This window comes from Gastrolobium bilobum, unplaced genomic scaffold (genome assembly GCF_033153095.1).
Source record: "Gastrolobium bilobum isolate Gb01-03AN ecotype WA unplaced genomic scaffold, APGP_CSIRO_Gbil_v1 utg9841, whole genome shotgun sequence".
Taxonomy (NCBI): domain Eukaryota; kingdom Viridiplantae; phylum Streptophyta; class Magnoliopsida; order Fabales; family Fabaceae; genus Gastrolobium; species Gastrolobium bilobum.
In genome coordinates this window covers 285,793-305,702 of record NW_026898136.1, presented here as the reverse complement: position 1 = coordinate 305,702, position 19,910 = coordinate 285,793, and the positions used below count along the sequence as shown (strand labels likewise).

Genomic DNA, 19,910 nt, shown 5'->3' with positions numbered 1-19,910 from the left:
CTTACACACCCTTCGATTTCCGTGCACACATGAATCCTACATATAATTTTTTCTAACATATGGGTCCCACATTTTTTTTATTTCTAGAACATAAGATTTAATTCTCATTCAATATGAGAATTATAAAATCTTATATATATATATATATATATATATATATATATATATATATTTAGACTCTACATTCTATCCGCATGTTTATATTACTGTTCACTAATCCTAATTACATTTATCATAGACCTAATTATTATCTTAATTCATTATGCAGATCGCTTATTAGCTCCGCTAGGGTGGTGAATAGTTAAATATACCAGACGGGGCAAGACTACTTAACCCATTTTATATTATGAGAAAATGTGATATACATGAGAGAGACTAGCAAGGGAAAGAATATACAAATACTTAAAATAAAAGCTTTAATTAAGAAAGGAGAATGATTTTTCTTTCAAAAATCCCATAAAGATTCTTAGAAGAACTGAGAAATGAAGAGCAAGATTATTTTATTTTATTTTTTCAGAAATGTAAACACTTATTTCAAAGAAAGAAGGATTACAGACACATTGTGAACATTTCAACACAGAATACTTGCACACACTTCAATCTTTATATTTTACAACTGAATTCTACATTTATTTATAGACTCGGACTTGAAACACAAAATTAAAATACAATGGAGAATCTCTTCTTTTCTGAGTCGGGTGCTTATTGGGCCCATCGTCACTTTAGATTAAAGAAGGAATCTCTGACAAATCTAATTTTTTTTTTAAAGAGAAACTCAATATTTCATAATCTTGTCAACACTAATAATTACAAAATAGTCTACCGACATTCACTATTTAAGATTCTCTTAATACTTTCTGTGATTATAATTTCTGCCGACACTTGAATAAACATCTAAACCATATCTGGTAAGCAAAAGCACATACATACACCCTTACAAAAACAAATCTTGCAGGTGTCCTTATGGCATGAAAATTTATACTTTATACATAGGATAAATTTAATGAGTATCTTCTTAGATGTTTCATGTGGATCTGCACCCTCAAGGTTTCGTCGCAACCAACATTGTATTCAGCAACGCAGCTGGACTAGGCAAGGGTCAAGTAGTTGTTTTAAGAAGTGCAGCGGATATGTCCACCTTCTATAGCTGCAGCATCGAAGGGTATCATTATTCTGAGTTTATATCGGAAGGCATTTTTACCTAGAATGAGATTATCTATGCCACATTTGACTTATTTGGAGTTTTGTTGCAAAATTACAACATCTAATGCCAGTTTCGATTAGAATAATCAGTTCAATGTCATATCACAATTCAAGGTTAAATTAAAAAAATTTGAAAGACTAACATTTTCATGCAAAACATTTTTTTATGAATAAAGTATGTATAAAAAAAATTCATTAAATAAGGTAATAATTTCTGTATAACTTTCTTTTTGGCAGTTCAAATTGTTCACATAATGTTTGTGCAAAGTATTTCCCCCCATCCCCTATAGTCTTGTATCTTTTCCCCAGTGGAATCATTGGCTTCTCTTTACTTCGACTTGATCCTTGAGTCCTATTCCATGTAATCTGACTGCTTAGTTCTTCAATATAAAATAGTCAATTTAATTCAACAGTTGTTACAAAAATATCATCAAAATTAGTTATTGAATTAAGGTTTCATTACACTCCTCTCTCAGTAAATAACCAAATCGATGAATTTTACATAATTAAAGGACTAAATAACAAATTAAACATGCACATGTTTCCCTAGAAAAAAAAATGACAATTTGGTATTAAACAGACTCATCAATGAAAGCTTTACGCGTTAATAATGACGACGTAATTTGCAAAGAAACTTCGGTTTTGTTACACAAATTCAGAGTTAGGATTTTAATTTCTGCCAAACGTACAATAACGTTTTTGTTTATCTAACGACTTTCCTACCCAAAAACACAAATCAATAACAGTTCAGACACAAACAAAAATCAACCAAATTAACAACATTTAATACTGGAATTACGGGAGCCTCCATAAAGGAAAAACCCTCCAAAAATAGGCGTATGCCGCTTATAGTGACGAGCACACGGTATTCTTTAGTAAAAGGCGAAAGAATAGTTCGCTCTGTGCTCATCACACGGCTCCGTGAGTTTTACAGAGGCCAACTCTGTGCTTTTATATCGAGAGCACTAGTTTTCATTCGCTACTTTACTCGATGTGGTCTTGGATAGTGGTAGTTGTTTCCACTATCTTATCTTTACTCTTGACCTTCTGCTCAAGAGTAACACTCGAGTATTCTGTCCCTCGCTGTCCACAATTGTTCAAGGACTTGGAATGGAATTCCTGCTCATATTTCGTGATACTATCATATTCTTTGCACTACCCAGCTTCTGAATGTTTAGGAAAAGCAAATTGAAGCACAGAGGAGAAGAAAATTGCACATGTGAAGTTTGCTTCTATATGACCAAGAGACCTCCGTGGTTCACGAAGATTTCACAGCCCGTGAACAACCTTAATTGCCACCATAGAAAGCTAAGCTGTTAGTCACAGGCAGCAACGGCAATTCATGTGTGACATCATCAAAAAAGTGGCAAATAAAAAGAGCTCATATTCAAAGTAAATAGGATGGAGTCTGCAATTCATGTGTGACATCAATTCATGGTTATACACATTAACAAGGCTCATTTATATACAAAGTAAATAGGAAACTAAATAACATTTTAAACCTTCTGAATAAATTTGGATGGAGTCTGAAAGACGAATTGGCTTAGTTTGTTAAAATTAGAATTTACTCACTCATCCTTGTATTGAGGACAAGCCTTCTCAAACTATAGCAAGAATCTTTTTCCATTATATTTCACTGATCGAACATTTTTACAATTCAATAGAACTACTACATTAGACTGCAAAATAAAGTGACCAATGGATCAAGCAATAAGTCAGGTGAGGATTATAAATGGGCCATGATTTGTTTTAAAAAAAGTCCAACCGGGTCATTACCCATCAAGTGAGTGAATACCCAATCTACCATTGATCCATTAAGCGAGTGAGCCTCCAATCAATCCAAATTGTCCATTACTCAAATGTTGTAAATAGCATAATTTTAATCATATGTTAAATTTAATTTGAGTGGTGACCAAGGAATGGTGAATTGGGGATAGATGGAAGAGCATTCAAAGAGTGTACATATACCTTTGTAAACAAGAAGTGAGATGGAGCTAGCTTTAGGCTTGTTAAAAATGTTTTGTTAACATGTGATTCAAAGTATATATTAAGGTATAAAAACAGTATTTTTTTTATAATCTTAAAAGATTAAACATTTATACTTTTTATTTAATACGTGTCCTAATGCTAACAAAACTCATAAAAGAAAAATGATATCCTTCATATGCTTGGTTTTGTGCTTTAACTAGAATAGGCAAAACGCCTGTCATCCCAGTTTGGTGCATGAGCTTAATTAAAACTATCATGAGAACAAATGCAAACAATATTAATTTTAAACTAATGGGTTTTTATAATTAACAATCAGACACCAGAATGCTGTGTTTTATTCCTGATCTTCATATGCTGTCAACATCACTGTCTCACAATAACAACCATTAATTAGAATCACAGAAACAAAACCATTAACAATCTAATCAACTTTTTAATCCACTTCCATATATACACGCCCGTGACACACACTAAAAACACCATCCCGTGAATTCAACACTGAATACGTGTCCCCTCTTCCTTACGAAATATGACCTCAAATGTAGTGAGGAAAGGAAAGTTAGAGGGTACCATTTTCTTGGATTTCTGCAGAATCTGCTTAGAACTGCATGTGAAAACATTGTGTTGGAACTATGCATTATAGAAGGAAGTCTCTCTCATCTCATGGCCTATCAATCATGGTGACATTGAACCCCAACATGAAGCCAATGAACCAGTAATTTCACGAGTGTGGCGCGTGTATATAAAGCATGTGCCACGTGTTGTAGCTGATAACCACAAACTCTGCTGTCACCTCAGAGCACAAAAAAAAAGTGCATCATCCCAGAAAATCTCTAGTCATAACTTTTTCGACGTTAAAATTTCTTTTGTTATTTGTTTTTTTGTATCCTCTCACCTGTGACTGTACACACGTGACAGGTTAAGACAAGCATGAATGCATGCCTAATTCTGAATCTTTAACCCTTCTATAAAGTCCCCCTCCCCTCATACACATATTTCACAAAGCAAGTTATTTCTTTTGCATGATAATTTGCTTACACAAGACTAGTTACAAACTTCATGTTATAAATTCCACTGCTTTGGATGGTTGCAGAATCTTCCTGAGCTCAGATAAAAAGAGAAGAAAAAAAAAAATTACACCCCGCATCATCAGGTGAAGTCACGATGTCCATTTGATTTTTCAATGTTTTTTATTTGCTTGATTGGTCGTGGAATATATATATGATTCTTTGACACCGGTGTCTAATTTTGAAATTTGACACTGGAATCTTATCCGTTAATTTCGCTAATCAATGGTTATGATTTATTGGAAATCAAACTTATTAATTTCGAATAGATAATAACATATGATTGACGGAAATCAAAGGTTAGGATTTGGTGTCAAAAGATCCTATCATATATATATATATATGGATCATGAAGTCATACGAATTAATTACACTACAAATGATAACCGATGATTTCCATCCATTGAGATGTAGTCTTACACCGGTGTAAAAAAATACTTCCCATATATATATATATATATATATATATATATATATATATATATATAGACCCCCTCCTTCTTTTTTTTGGCATTAAATCATTCAGGATTTGATTCCACCCGTGAATGTGTTGATTCTGTTGTCGCGTACCAACTATATGCTCCCTCGGCTAGACAACAACAAAGAGTCATGATATCATTGCTTTTACATCAAAATCACATTCACCCAATTTACACTTTTTTACATGGAGGAAAGAAATTTGGTAATGCAAAAAAATATACTAGTATAATACTTCCTACAACATTCACCCAATCACATAGTTATAATATTAAATGTTATTTTTTTTTCTTTTTCTCATAAGGCTGTCGAGTGACGTGGCTGAATAAAAAAAAATAATTTTAATATTATAACTATGTATTGTTATAATCTGTAAGATGATCATATTTTCCTTCCTACAACATGATTATTATATTTCCCCTTTTATATTCCTCTCATCCTCATAGCATAGTGTTTTTTTTTTCCACAACTATTTGTTAGAAAAATATAAAATTATTGATAAATTTTTACTTTAACAACTTAAGCTTTTAGGTGGAATGAGTTTATCATGAAGCTTCATAACTACCTGGTTACAAATTCGATTCTCACCGCCCCACTTTCTAATGAAATTAAGTCAACACAAATTAAGTAAAACAAAAATAAATAGCTTCATGCAATATTCACGTTTCAAGTCCAAAAGTCCCTCGAGTGAAGAGGTGTGTTAGAGTTAACAATCTAAACTTTTAGGTATAATGATTGATGACAAGCAAATAATTTAGTAAAAAACAATGGAAATTAATGGGTGTAATAGTACATAGATTATGTGTGTAATATCTGGATTGCCTTAAATTGAGTAAAATGCACCGAGGATGAGGTAATAAAACATTTAATCAGAAAGTTAGTTACCTAATGTAGCAACCAAGAGAAAGTTTCTTATTCATATATAAAATGGAAAGGTAAATTTTGTTTAACTATAACTAGAGAGGTGGTTGTGAACTTGTGATTCATTATGTAAGTTCAATTGTTTTTTGTCTTCCTATAGCTAGGTTTCATATGTTCACGATTCCCATGACGGCTTAGCTTTCTTCTTTTTTAATATCTGCTACTTTGTTATTTACAGATCTGGTCCTAACATATAGCCATAATTCACATGCAATATCTTATATACTATTGATTTTTCAATAGCTGCATGATCATTTAAGTTAAAATCCACAGAGAAAGATGTCATATAACCGGACAAAATATGCTAAAAACCCAAATTTCATTTTTTAGAATTATTTTGATCATTTTCTTGGACAGGATATACGCGTGGCTTCTACTCATCTTTATTCTAATTTAATATGTGTCTAGCTTCGACTTAAAATACTCACTTTTTTCTTAAGGTGGTGTTTGGTTGGGAATGTTTTAGGGGATATCTATCTATGACTTTTAGAAACACCATGTTTGTTTCAACGTTTTTCACCAAAAACCCATCTATCCAATTTGTCTGGATTTATGAGAAACATAGATATCCGCACTGTTTAGAAACCCAATTTGAAGGTGGGATTTTTCGGCAAACCGATTATCTGGCTTTTAATGCACTGTTGATTTCATAAAGTTACCTAATTTTTCCAATAAAGTTTTTCCCCACCAAACAACTTTTTTTTACATTTTTCTACCTATCTCACTTTATCTATCTTTCCAATCATTTCTTTGTCTATCTCATTTCCCTACTATTCCAAAAAAATTTCCTCAACCAAACGCCCCCTAAAGGATCAAATATATTTTGTTTAGTTAATTACCACAAAAGAACTTATTATTCTCATTTTTTTACCTAAGCTATCAGTTATAGGCTTATGGAAATAGATCCTCTCATGTGGAAAAAGATACGAGATAGTCATGTAAAAAGATGGTAATCATATAAAGGTAAATTAATGGTTATGATTTTGTAACTATCTATTTTAATATTTTTTTTCTTTTCTTTTATTACTATTGATCCACCTTTGTATGGTTATAATTTTTTACACGATCATGTCATATATTTTTTTCACACGACATTAGACAAATATGCTTAGTTTATGGAAGTAATCAATTGCCGCAATTCAACCACTTGAAACTCAACATGCCACCTTAATGGTAAGAGTTTTATTCTATGTACTGCAAGCAACGCATTTCTCTTCTTTAGATCTTAATTAGAGAAAAATATGGATAAACAGAATTGGAATAAAAAAAAAAAGAAAAAAAAGAAATAGAACTATGGTTGGTGTCGGAACAATTTTGTAGAAAACTTGAACCTCAAAGGAGCTGAACACACACTTGAAAGTTGTTCGGAGTGCAGTTTTTAAAAAACAAATATACAGAATACAGAACAACAGAAACGAAGAAGTAAGAAGAGAACGAAGGTATCACATCATGGACCACAAAACATTGAAAAGGTTACAATAAAAAAAAAAAAAAAAAAAAGCTGATAAGAAAAATGGGGTTGGAGAACAAAGAAACCGTGCAAGGATTACTACAGAACACTGATCTCCAAAAGGGCCTCTAAAAACTTCCAACTGTTTTCCTTGAGACCCTTGAGACTTTTAATCAACCATGAACCAACACGTGTCCACCTTATGCTTGAAAATTTATTCATGAGCTATATTAATTTTGAGTATAAATAAGAACCTTTGCTTTAGGATGGTCCTTACTAGGCCAACTTGCTTCGAATCCTCTTGAGGTTCTCTTACTTCAATCTCCTCCATTTTATCTGAGTCAATAAGATTTCTGAAGCTGGAGTTTTGTATTTTCTATCTGCAGATTATCATACTGGGAGAAATTTGTGGCTTCACATAATTGGTTACAAACATTGTTATTTCAGTGTCAATATTCTTAAACTCATCATGAGTCTCATTCGTGGGTCTTTTATCCTATGGATTACCATGATTTTTTTTATCCATAATTTGTGTAATGTGGAAGGAAGATACCACCATCACAAGAAGCAGAATAAAACTTCACCTGCTCTTGAGCCTCCTTCTAATTCCCCTTCACCCCCTTCAAATTCTCCTAGTGTCCCCTCTGATCCATATCCAAATGATCCTGGGGACTCCCCTTCAAACTGCATTTTTGACGTAAGATCCTTTGGAGCAATTGGAGATGGTTCAGCTGATGACACAGCTGCATTCAGGGAAGCATGGAAAGCAGCTTGTGAAGTAGAATCTGGGGTTGTTCTAGCTCCAGAAAATTACTGTTTTAAGATCACTTCAACTATTTTTTCAGGTCCATGCAAGCCAGGACTAGTATTTCAAGTGAGAATGCTTGTTAAATTTCCTAGTTTATCACTTCTTTTCTTTTCTTTTTTATTATAAATAAACATGTAGAATTTTCTTTCCTATGTTCCTATATATAGCTAGCACATTAACAAGGTTCAAAAATGTATATAGGTGGATGGTACTCTCATGCCACCAGATGGACCAGATTCTTGGCCTGAGACAGATAGCAAAAATCAATGGCTAGTGTTTTATCGACTTAATCAAATGACCCTTAATGGGACAGGAATCATAGAAGGCAATGGGGAACAGTGGTGGGATATGCCTTGCAAACCTCACAGGGTAATTATATCATTGAAACCATTATTGTTGTATTTATTTAATGTTAAATGAAATCAAAATAACTGCTAGTAAAAAATGGCTTTTCAGGGTCCCAATGGAAAAACTGTATCAGGATCATGTGAAAGCCCAGCAGTGAGTAAACTATTCAGAATTCAGCTCAAGTATTAGAAAACATTTTATACTTTTTTTTTTTTTTTCCACTTGTAACTGTTTCCTTGTTTTTTTTTCTTTTTTTGGTAGATGATACGGTTCTTCATGAGTTCCAATTTGGTGCTGAGTGGGCTAAAAATTCAAAACAGTCCTCAGTTCCACGTGAAATTCGATGGTTGCCAAGGTGTAATGATCGATAAGTTGTCCATTTATTCGCCTAAACTCAGTCCCAACACTGATGGAATCCACTTACGAGACACGAGGGGTGTTGGGATATATAACACTATGATAAGCAATGGTAAAGACTAAAGATCAATGTCTTACTTGCTCAATATGGCAGTTTGGTTATAAGTTTCTTATGTATGTCACATGAGTAGTTATAGAAGAACATGATTCTTGAACAGGTGATGATTGCATTTCCATTGGACCCGGGTGCTCAGATGTGGACATACAAGGTGTAACTTGTGCTCCTTCCCACGGGATTAGGTAATGTTACATAATTTCTTTCTTTTCAAAGTTAACTTGGGTTGTTAACTACCAGTTAATGTTGATTAGTGAACAAAGAAATTAAAATAAACCAATTGATGCTTATGATATTCATCCCTACAGTGATTCTAGAACAATCTCTAAGGTAGTGTTTGGTTGAAGGTTTATTTTAGGATTGATGGGAAAGTGTAGGTGGATATTGGAAAATACCACGTTTGGTTCAGGTTTTTTCAAAAAATACCAGACAAATAGGATAGATGGAAAAATGACTTTTGTGTTGATTTTTGGATGAAATTCACTGTTACAGAATACCACTTGAGATGTGGTATTGTGAGATGACTGGAGAAGTGAAAAAACAGGTGCAAAGTTTCTCCCGAACATAGATTTTGCATATTTAAATAAATTTCCCTGGTAATATTTGGGTCAACCAAACAACTTTTTATACATTTTCCTATCAAACTCACTTTCCAACCATTTTTCTATCAATTACATTTCCCTAGTAAAAAATTTTTTCTCCCGAACCAAACACTACCTAAAGGCAAAATGAATTAAATGAGACTTTAGCAGAGGAGGATGGGCACAATTGGTTAAGGATCATGTAACGGCGTGAATTCGAATTTCATTGGTTGATGTGAAGACCTTATTAGTATAATTCCTCTCAGAAATCCTCAAATAGGTTTGGGAGGGTCGGTTTGCTTTAGCCGTACTGCGATATCAGTATCTAATCCCATCTAAACTTTTTTACAACAAAAAAGTAAAAAGTGACTCTAACCATTATAACTCATCTTCATCTAAAAAAATAATGGAGAAGGGTTTGGAATTGAAATGTTTCAATTCAACCTTCAATTGATCTTCACCAATTCTCCTGAAAGAAAGGCAGGTCACACGTGTTATTTTCTTCTTTTTTGTGATCTATATAACTATATTACTTTAACAGTTGGAACGGTTCAAACTACCAATCATTAATATGACATCAATATTTATTCTTCACTTTTTTCTCAAAGCTATTTTGGAACCTTTATAAAGTGCCAAGTTTCTATGAAGCTAATTTCAGCATATTTCACTAAATGTGGTCATTTTGTACATACAGCATTGGAAGCCTTGGAGTACACAATTCCCAGGCATGTGTCTCTAACTTAACTGTTCGTAACACTAACATAAGGGAATCAGACAATGGAATCAGGATTAAGACATGGCAAGGTGGTACAGGCTCAGTGACAGGCTTGAAATTTGAGAACATCCAAATGGAGAATGTCAGGAACTGCATCATTATAGACCAGTACTACTGTTTGTCCAAGGAGTGTCTGAATCAAACTTCAGCAGTACATGTAAACGATGTGTTATACAATAACATAAAGGGTACTTATGATGTGAGAACCCCTCCTATACACTTTGCTTGCAGTGACACTGTTGCCTGCACAAACATAACACTCTCTGAGGTTGAACTTTTTCCACATGAAGGGGAATTACTTGATAACCCTTTTTGCTGGAATGCTTATGGAACTCAGGAGACCATGACTATACCTCCAATTGATTGCTTAAGAGAAGGTGTGCCTGACACTGTGGTAGACCTCTCTGCATATGAATGCAGTTAACATATTACTTTAAATTGTGGTTGCTTATATTGTTATATGGAAGTCATATTATATAGTACTTGTATAGAGCCTAATTACTATGGGTTATGATTGTGGTCTTATGTTTGTTACTTAGGATTCATCCCTATTTGGGGTATACCCGTAGTGTGTGATGAGTTATGAGATATAGAATTTAGAGGGTGTATTGGATTGAGATTTCAAAGGATTTTAATGGATTGTATTTGAATAAAAAAATCCGTTGGTATTCGATTAGGATTTTATTGGATTGAAAAAAAGTCACGTGGTATTCGATTAGGATTTTAAAGGATTATTTTAGAATCCGTCCAAATCTGTTGGTATTCAATCAGGATTTTAAATAAAGGAATCACAATCTCGTTGTATTCAAAAATTCGACGATTTTAATGGATTTTCTATTGGTGTGGATTTCGTAAGACTTTTTAGTGAAAAATATAAATAGGATGACTCTCTCACAATCTCATCCTAACCCCTAGGATTTCTTGAAATTCTTCTATTGCAGTGTTTTCTTCTTCCTTTGGCAGGTTGACTATTCGAAATCGGGTTCCGCCATGGGAGCTTCATAAAAACTAAAAAAAAGCATATTTTTGAGGTATTTTCATCACAAAACATTCCAGAAAAAACAAACCAACAAGATTTTAATATATTAGTAATTTTTAAAACCCTCGAACCAATTTTCGTTTTACATGAATAAAACAATATCAATTTAAAGAAAGATTGAAACTTTCATAATATGAACCCTATATTTCATAACAATACATTCATGAACGAAATTCTTTCACTATAGAAAACGATTTCAAACAATTTTTGTGTCAATAGATAACTAAAAACTTGTTTCTCAAAAATTCCAAAGCAATTTAAGGTTTTAATGTATTGACTGAAAAAAATTTGAATTTTTTTCTAAACTTTCATGTAATTAAACCCAAAATTTCAGATTCAAAATTTTCTTAGAATATTCAATGAAAATATGCATATGATATATGGTTAGAAAACTCTCATCACGTAAAATAAAAACCCCAAAATTTCCAAGATCAATTGCAAAAAATTACAAACGAAATTTTATCATGAACTTTAGGTTCTATATGCAAATTTAGAATTATTTTTATAATTAAAAAAATTGGGTCTTATAATCGTATATGCATAACTTTGATACCAAATGTAAAAGATAATTTTCAACCCATTAGATATGTGAAAAGTTGTTGTTTAGTAATTTTGAATGTTTGTTAAAAATTATATTATGTTTTACTGATTGAGAAAAGGGTTCGCTTTTTCTGCAGTTACTGCAGATAACTTATCTGTAGTAAGCCCAATATGACGTCGTTTTGGACGGAAATCATGGTATTTTTATAATTTTAATTTTTTTCAGGGTTATAATAGTCTTTGGATTTATAATTTTTTCAAGATTTCAATACAAAAATGACGTCGTTTTGGGAATAAATGCAGATAATTTATCTGCATTAACTGCAGAAATATTTTCCCCTTGAGAAAATTATATTAAGTTTTATTTTTTTTTATTAATTTCATTGCATTTCTTTGTTATTTTTTTATGGAGAATATTATACTTACGACCTATTTTTGTTTACAACCTTTTACAACCATATCTTAACCGTTGATTTCCGTCAATCAATGGTTATTATTTTTGCAAATCAAACTCAAACTCAATGAGAAAATTATATTAGATTATATTAGTAATTTTTGAGATAATTTTCAACCCGTTTTTAAGTTTCCTTTTTTTTATTAATATCTTTGCATTTCTTTGTTATTTATTGGTATTGACTCTTGTAATTTTGAATATTTGTTAAAAATTCATATAATTTTTTAAAATTTTATAAATTCATATTGTCCTTTCAAATCTTATAAATTCTATTAACATCCTTTAAAATCCAATCCTATGAAATCTTGATTGTAAAAAAAGCCTTTTAAAAAAGTCTATAAAGTCTCTCCAATTCTAAATTGTCTTTTACAATCTGTAGGATTTTTTATCTTAAAAAAATCTTTTAAAATCCTAATCCAATACACCCCTCAGTCTATTTTTTTAGACTTATATTGTAATAGTTTGATTGGCCATTTATATATTATATTACTTTTCAAATACCTGCTTAGGTTTCACTTCAAACGAGTTTGAAATTAAGTAATAATGTTCATATTGTCAACACGCTCCTGCATATAAGGAGTAACTCAATAGAAGCAATTATTTTTTTTTAACAAATAAAACAGACTTCAACAAAATATTTCTTAACAGAATAAAACAATTTAGTTTATGGGTAGATTTTAAAATCAGGTAAATATAGAGAAGGTCAAAGTAATTTACTCAAAATAATTTAGTAAGGATATTGCTAAAAAATGAAATATAAATTGTGAGCGGTTATATTTTAGTCTTGCCATTTTTATAACGGTAATAAAGCTAAACAGGTAGTAATCAAAGAGATAGTAAAAGTAATAAAGCTAAGTTGTATGCATTTTATTAGTGTGTTTGTTACCTTATTTTATTAGTGAGTGTTATAGTTAGCAATAAGTTATATGCATTTTTTTTTTTTTAGCCATCCTCATTTTAACATAGTCTACTATGGCGTATATTTTTTTTTCATAACTCATCGAGTAGAGAACTACATTTGATTTGAATAGTATTGATCACTCTGAATAGCAAAAATTTTTTTATGGTTGATATTTGCAAAGTTCTGTGTCAATGCTATAGTTTTTTCCTCCTGAAATATAGAACAAGATAGCAACACAAGTTTTTGTTAACCAACCACGACGGACGATAAATATTTCATTCTTTTTGACCCGAGCGCACCATATAAATTAGGATAAATATTTTTAAAGTTCTATCTTCTATGAAGGAAAAAATAAGATAAATTAGGAGTGCACTCTTGTCTGCTTCTAGTACCATAAAAACGCCGAGTCGTTTAATTGGGCCAGAAAAAACGCAGTCTCTCTTTTTCTCTTCTTTGCTTTGCTCGTGGACACTCTTCCTCATCTCGGCGGATTCAGAAGTTGATTTTGATATTTGCATAATCAGTATCAGGCAAGTGCCCATGTTCCCAAATCGTTATTCGTGTCGTGGGTTTCATGCAATGTTTTCGTTGGACCAAATTTGCTTTTCTGCCTCGAAACTGTTCGATGAATTGTCTCTGTGAGGTTCTAGAATTTGAGTTGTGGGGGATTTTGTTTAGCAGGGTCTATAATTTTGAAAATGCCGTCCCTTCAAACTGCACTACCTCCTGAGCTCGCCAACAATGCCATTAGGGTCTGATACGAAACCTTCTTTTTCTTCCATTCAATTCAATGAAAGCCCTGTGTTTGTGTTCGAAATTTTGAAATTTTGTGCGTAATAAAAATATCTCTTTTTTGCTTTTCTATGGATTTTGTTTTAGCTTTATCGTGAATGCCTGCGAAGAGCTAAATATATTGGTCATCGGGTACGTGATTCTCTCTATATCTATCTCAATTAGCTTTATTGGGGGCCGTTGCTGCCAGCATCATTTAAATAGAATATATGTGAAAAATTCCCCATTTGCAATGATGGGTTTCTTGTTTTCAAATTATGAGTTTTTTGCTAAAAAAGTTTTACCAATTGCGTATGTGTCAAGTTTGTGATGTGTGTTTTGTGAAGACATGTAATTGATGTCCAAATTATCACATTTAGATGTTGAGGTTTAACATGTTGGACATACTCAGATCCTTTGAGCACACAGCATCATTTACTTGATTCAACTGTCCTTTCGTATGCTTGTTAAACTCTTCATCTATGATCGTGGGATGCTTCTTCATTGCGGTTACTGTCTTTATACAGCTAGTAATTCACTCCTTCTGCTGAAGCACTGTACTTGTTATACTAAATATATAAACTGCTCGTGTGATAAAACCAAGATGCGTCAAACTGATTACGCTTTATGCCTGCTTGCTGTTGCAGCAACATAACACGGAGCTTCTTGTTGATATGGTGAGACAACAGTTTAAGAAACACATGCATGAGACAGATCCCGAGAAGATTCAAAAGATGAAGGATGAGTAAGCTTGTGATCTAGTATATTTCATTTATATTTTGCATGTTTTCTAGATTCCTAGTCTATTCTGTTCCTGTTTTTTCTTTTGTTCCTTTTCCCCTTAATAGATGCAATACCTTTATGATGTCTCCATGCACAAAAACATGCGCGTTTGTGTGGGAAATTTATATTTAATTATTTATACATAGGTTGGTTTTTCTGAGGACAAAACATTTCTTTTTCTTTTTTTTCTGGTTTTGTAGTGCTGCAAGGGGACTTATCAATCACATACTGTACGAGTCAGAGCAAATGTCTGGTCGTAAATTTAGCAAGAGTCCTCCTAAAGCTGCTTAGTTTGCTTTATTCCAAATGATTCAGTTTGTCCATCAGTACAAGGTTTTGCGGATCAAACATGTAGAAGAAAACCTTCCAAGGTGTTTATGATGTAACATGTTAAACTGTTGAAATAAAAAAATTGTGGAAAATAGCGGGATGGCTTTTTTTCTGTTACTCTTTTTCATATCAAGAGTCCTTAAATTTCGTATGACTACTTTCTAGTTTCTACCAAATGATTCAATATCTCTATCAACTCAAGGTTTGGCAAATAATGATTCCAGAACACCCTGCCTTCTTGTGGGTGATTCTTTTGACTTTTGTATCAGTGCAGAACTAATAACTAAACCTGTGGAGGAAATAGCAGTGATCATTCATTATATATATATGTTCATTATATATATATATATATATATATATATATATATATATATATATAGGGTTTTATAAGTGTTTTTAATGAAAAGTGATTGCGTAATGTTATAGAGATTCGTTTTGCGTGCAGTGATTTCTTTTTTTTTTTTTCTTCAAAAAATGTGGACCCCACAAAATGTTGTGTGTAGGAAAGTTTGTTGTGTAATGTTAAATGACAAATGCAAACCCCGTATATATATATATATATATATATATATATATATATATATATATATATATATATATATATATGGGGCAGGATCCTTTAACACTGATGTCAAACTTTGAAATTTGACATCAAATCTTAACCGTTGATTTTCGCCAATCAACGGTTATCATTTATTAGGAATTAAATTTATTAATTAATCATTAATTCACAATAAATAATAATCGTTGATTGGCATAAATCAACAGTTAGGATTTGATGTCAAATTTCAAAGTTTGACACCGGTGTCAAATTTAAATGTAGAAAATTAGAATTCAAACATGTTTCCGTTTTTATTTCCTATTAATTAGGATTGATTATGATTGATTAGGATTGATTAGGATTGATTATGATTGATTAGAATTGATTGTGATTAGGATTGTGATAGGATTGATTAGTCATCGCTTAGTCATTCTTAGCGATTCTTTCTTGTATAAATACTCACTCATGTAATTTATTCAATATCAATATACAAAAACTTCTTTTCAATATGGTATCAGAGCGGGTTCGTTCCTACCCTAATTCAAATCTGAAATAACCATCCAAACACTTCCATCACCGTCAAACACCTCCTAAACACTGCCTTGAATCTGTCCAACACAGAAACCTAGTTTACTGACCTCCGATCAAAAAAGTGAGGTGACCATTCGACTCAGAAGGATCCGACGAGTCGACCGCCGCTGGACCCATCGCCGTCAGCCGCTGCACGCGCCACCACGCGCCGCCTTCCAGACGTTTTTTTTCCGTCGCGACTTGCACAGACCTTCTCGCCGGCTTCTCCCCTTCCTGTTCCAGAGGTCAGATCAAAAGTTTACAAAACTTGATTTTTCATCAACGGTCAACCCTTCTCTTTTTATTCATGGCTTCCTCAAAACACTCTTTTTATTACCACGAGCAACCTCCTAAGGCCACTAGTCATGTGGTCCAGCAAGGTACAACTTTCCATGTTGATAGTCAAAATCATTGGATCCTTGATTCTGGAGCCTCTGATCATATGACAGGTAATCTTGGCTTGTTTTGTTCATACACTCCATATTCTGAACCTTCTCGGGTCAAGATCGCCGATGGCAGTTTTTCCCAGATTGCGGGAAACGGCACCATTAAACTTTCTGAGCTGATTACTTTGACATCAGTTCTTTATGTTCCTTCTCTGACTTGTAATCTCATTTCCATTAGCAAGCTCACCTCTGAGTTGCATTGTTTTGCTAAATTCTTTCCACATGGTTGTGTTTTTCAGGAACAGGACTCGGAGAGGATGATTGGCAGTGCTAGAGAGGATGGTGGACTTTACTACTTTGAGGAGGATGTGACTCATGAAGCTGTTTTCGTAAAAAAAAACTCTATGTTTCCTTTTGATTCATGTAATGATGTTATGCTGTGGCATCGTAGGCTAGGCCATCCAAATTTTATTTATCTTCAGAAGTTGTTGCCAAACTTATTTATTAATAAAAGTCCAAGTTTGTTTTCTTGTGATATTTGTCAACTTGCCAAGCATACTCGTGCTCATTATCCTTCTAAAGTTCACCATGACTCTTCCCCATTTTCCTTAATTCATAGCGACATATGGGGTCCAGCCCGTGTTAAAAATATTTCAGGTACTCGATGGTTCATTACCTTCATTGATGACCATTCTCGAGTTTGTTGGGTGTATCTTCTAAAGGATAAGTCCGATGCTGCATTCGTGTTTAAAAAATTTCATGCCATGGTTCAAACCCAATTCCAAGTTGCTATACAAATTCTTCGTACAGATAATGGCAAAGAGTATTTTAACTCTATTCTTGGAGAATATCTTTCCCAACATGGCATCCTTCACCAAAGCTCGTGTCCTGACACACCCCAACAAAACGGAGTTGCGGAAAGAAAAAACCGACATCTCCTTGAAGTTGCTCGGGCTCTTATGTTTACCACGAGTGTTCCTAAATATCTTTGGGGAGAGGCAGTTCTCACTGCCTCGTATCTGATAAATCGAATGCCATCTCGCATTCTGAAATTTCAGTCTCCTCTTTCTAGTCTTGTTCGTATCTTCCCTTCCTTCCGAGGTGTCTCCTCCTTACCTCTCAAGTTATTTGGTTGTGTTGTATTTGTCCATATTCCCTCCCATCAACGGTCTAAGCTTGATCCTAAGTCTCTCCAGTGTGTCCTTATTGGTTATTCTCCTACTCAACGTGGCTATAAGTGTTATTCACCCTCTCTTCGTAAGGTCTTTGTCTCTATGGATGTCACTTTTTCTGAGAATGACCCTTTCTTCCCCTCGACTTCTCTTCAGGGGGAGTCTATAGGAGTAGATGAAGATCAGTCATGGGAACCTATTAATGCCACAGTATTACCTCTACTTTTAGAAACAGGGGGAGCTACAGAATGGGGACAAGTCTATAGCAGGCGAAAGCCTCCTCAAAGTGTGAATAACCCAGAGCCTCTACACTGCCAGGATTCTGAACCATGTTCTAGTTCCAGCACCCCAATACTTGAGTGTCATGGTGAAAATGATCTACACTTGCCCATTGCTCTCAGAAAAGGTACTCGATCTTGTACTACTCATCCTATTTCTAATCATATTTCATATGGAAAGTTGTCCCCAGGGTTTCGTGCTTTCAATACTATGTTGGATAGTACAAAGATACCGAGAAATATACATGAGGCTCTCAATGATAAAAAATGGAGGGATGCTGTCTTTGAAGAAATGAATGCTTTAGAAAGAAATGGAACTTGGGAGATAGTGACCCTACCCAAAGGAAAAAAGGCAGTAGGATGCAAATGGGTGTTTACAATAAAATTCAATGCAGATAATAGCATCAACAGATACAAGGCAAGATTGGTTGCAAAGGGTTTCACTCAGACTCATGGGATAGATTATCATGAGACTTTTGCTCCGGTTGCTAAAGTCAATACCATCCGAGTTCTCTTATCTCTTTCTGCCAATCTAGATTGGCCTCTGCAACAGTTAGATGTGAAGAATGCATTCCTAAATGGTGACTTACATGAAGAAGTCTATATGGATCCTCCACCTGGTTTTGAAAAGGGAAATGGATCAGTGTGTAAACTAAAAAAGTCTCTATATGGATTGAAACAGTCTCCCAGAGAATGGTTCGACAAATTCACACAAGCAGTCAAAAGAAGAGGCTTCATTCAAGCACAGACTGATCATACTCTCTTCCACAAACACTCTACACTGATGCAGATTGGGCAGGCTCATCAGTAGACAGGAGATCTACCTCAGGCTATTGCACCTATGTGTGGGGAAATCTTGTTACTTGGAGAAGCAAAAAACAAACAGTGGTTGCAAGAAGTAGTGCTGAAGCAGAATTTCGAGCTTTATCTCATGGAGTTTGTGAAGGAATCTGGTTGAGAAGACTTCTTCAAGAGTTGAAGATTTCATATTCCCTACCAATAAAACTATATTGTGACAACAAGGCAGCTGTTAGCATTGCTCAAAATCCTGTGCATCATGATCGAACAAAGCACGTGGAAGTTGATCGTCACTTCATCAAAGAAAAATTAGATGATGGAAGTGTGCATTTGATATATGTTCCAACCAAAGAGCAAACGGCAGATGTCCTTACCAAGGGCCTACACCGTCCAGCATTCGAAGACTTGATTGGCAAGTTGGGAATGATCAATATTTACCTCCCAACTTGAGGGGGAGTGTAAAAAATTAGAATTCAAACATGTTTCCGTTTTTATTTCCTATTAATTAGGATTGATTATGATTGATTAGGATTGATTATGATTGATTAGGATTGATTATGATTGATTAGAATTGATTGTGATTAGGATTGTGATAGGATTGATTAGTCATCGCTTAGTCATTCTTAGCGATTCTTTCTTGTATAAATACTCACTCATGTAATTTATTCAATATCAATATACAAAAACTTCTTTTCAATATTAAATTTTGACGCCTCATCTAAGAACTGTAAGATCAAAAAAAATCATTGGTGTCACATGCTTACAAATTAGAGTCGTCGATTTTTTTTTATCTAATGGTTCTTAAATGAAGTGTCAAACTTTAAATTTGACACTGGTGTCAAAGGATCCTACCTCATATATATACAAGTGAATCAATGATTAAGATTGAGTGTAAGACTTCTAACTCTTACACTGGTGTAAGAATATCCTGCCCCTATGGGGGTCAGGATCATTTTACACCAGTGTAAGTTACACTCTCAATCTTGACCATTGATCTTACTTATATCTACGGGCTCTAATTTTTTAGTAATGTGAGTCATTGGATACAAGTGAATCAATGATCAAGATTGAGTGTAAGACTTCTAACTCTTACACTGGTGTAAGAATATCCTATCGCTATATATATATATATATATATATATATATATTTCCTGTTTACATTGATAAGCTGTGTATGATACATGATAAAGATGCCAAAGTCGAAGTCAAAACCAAGAGATTGTGTTAAAACCGCATGAATGAGAAAGCCCAGAGAT

General features: G+C 33.6%; 2 protein-coding genes and 1 non-coding gene across 3 annotated transcripts; 2 read left to right on the top strand and 1 right to left on the bottom strand.

Annotated features, from left to right (window-relative positions):
* Nucleotides 1-2,005: 2,005 nt before the first annotated feature.
* LOC133313176 (U5 spliceosomal RNA) lies at nucleotides 2,006-2,122 on the bottom strand. Its single transcript, XR_009751774.1, has one exon. It is a non-coding gene; the product is annotated as a U5 spliceosomal RNA (small nuclear RNA).
* A 5,260-nt stretch (nucleotides 2,123-7,382) lies between these two features.
* LOC133313162 (polygalacturonase At1g48100-like) lies at nucleotides 7,383-10,712 on the top strand. The gene is made up of 6 exons (XM_061514495.1): nucleotides 7,383-7,981; nucleotides 8,117-8,284; nucleotides 8,372-8,416; nucleotides 8,525-8,732; nucleotides 8,839-8,920; nucleotides 10,011-10,712. Exons 1-6 carry the CDS (start codon nucleotides 7,577-7,579, stop codon nucleotides 10,513-10,515), a joined length of 1,413 nt encoding a protein of 470 aa, XP_061370479.1. The 5' UTR covers nucleotides 7,383-7,576; the 3' UTR covers nucleotides 10,516-10,712.
* Nucleotides 10,713-13,401: 2,689 nt separating this feature from the next.
* LOC133313168 (uncharacterized) lies at nucleotides 13,402-15,214 on the top strand. The gene is made up of 5 exons (XM_061514502.1): nucleotides 13,402-13,555; nucleotides 13,707-13,777; nucleotides 13,905-13,949; nucleotides 14,444-14,541; nucleotides 14,780-15,214. Exons 2-5 carry the CDS (start codon nucleotides 13,724-13,726, stop codon nucleotides 14,868-14,870), a joined length of 288 nt encoding a protein of 95 aa, XP_061370486.1. The 5' UTR covers nucleotides 13,402-13,555; nucleotides 13,707-13,723; the 3' UTR covers nucleotides 14,871-15,214.
* The last annotated feature ends 4,696 nt before the right edge of the window (nucleotides 15,215-19,910 follow it).

Excerpts from the sequence above, each read along its gene's own strand:
- LOC133313162 (XM_061514495.1), top strand. The coding sequence starts at position 7,577 with ATGAGTCTCATTCGTGGGTCTTTTATCCTATGGATTACCATGATTTTT. Across the intron at positions 8,417-8,524 it reads GATCATGTGAAAGCCCAGCA|ATGATACGGTTCTTCATGAG; the intron begins GTGAGTAAACTA and ends TTTTTTTGGTAG. Across the intron at positions 8,733-8,838 it reads TAACACTATGATAAGCAATG|GTGATGATTGCATTTCCATT; the intron begins GTAAAGACTAAA and ends ATTCTTGAACAG.
- LOC133313168 (XM_061514502.1), top strand. The coding sequence starts at position 13,724 with ATGCCGTCCCTTCAAACTGCACTACCTCCTGAGCTCGCCAACAATGCC. Across the intron at positions 13,778-13,904 it reads TCGCCAACAATGCCATTAGG|CTTTATCGTGAATGCCTGCG; the intron begins GTCTGATACGAA and ends ATTTTGTTTTAG. Across the intron at positions 14,542-14,779 it reads ATTCAAAAGATGAAGGATGA|TGCTGCAAGGGGACTTATCA; the intron begins GTAAGCTTGTGA and ends CTGGTTTTGTAG.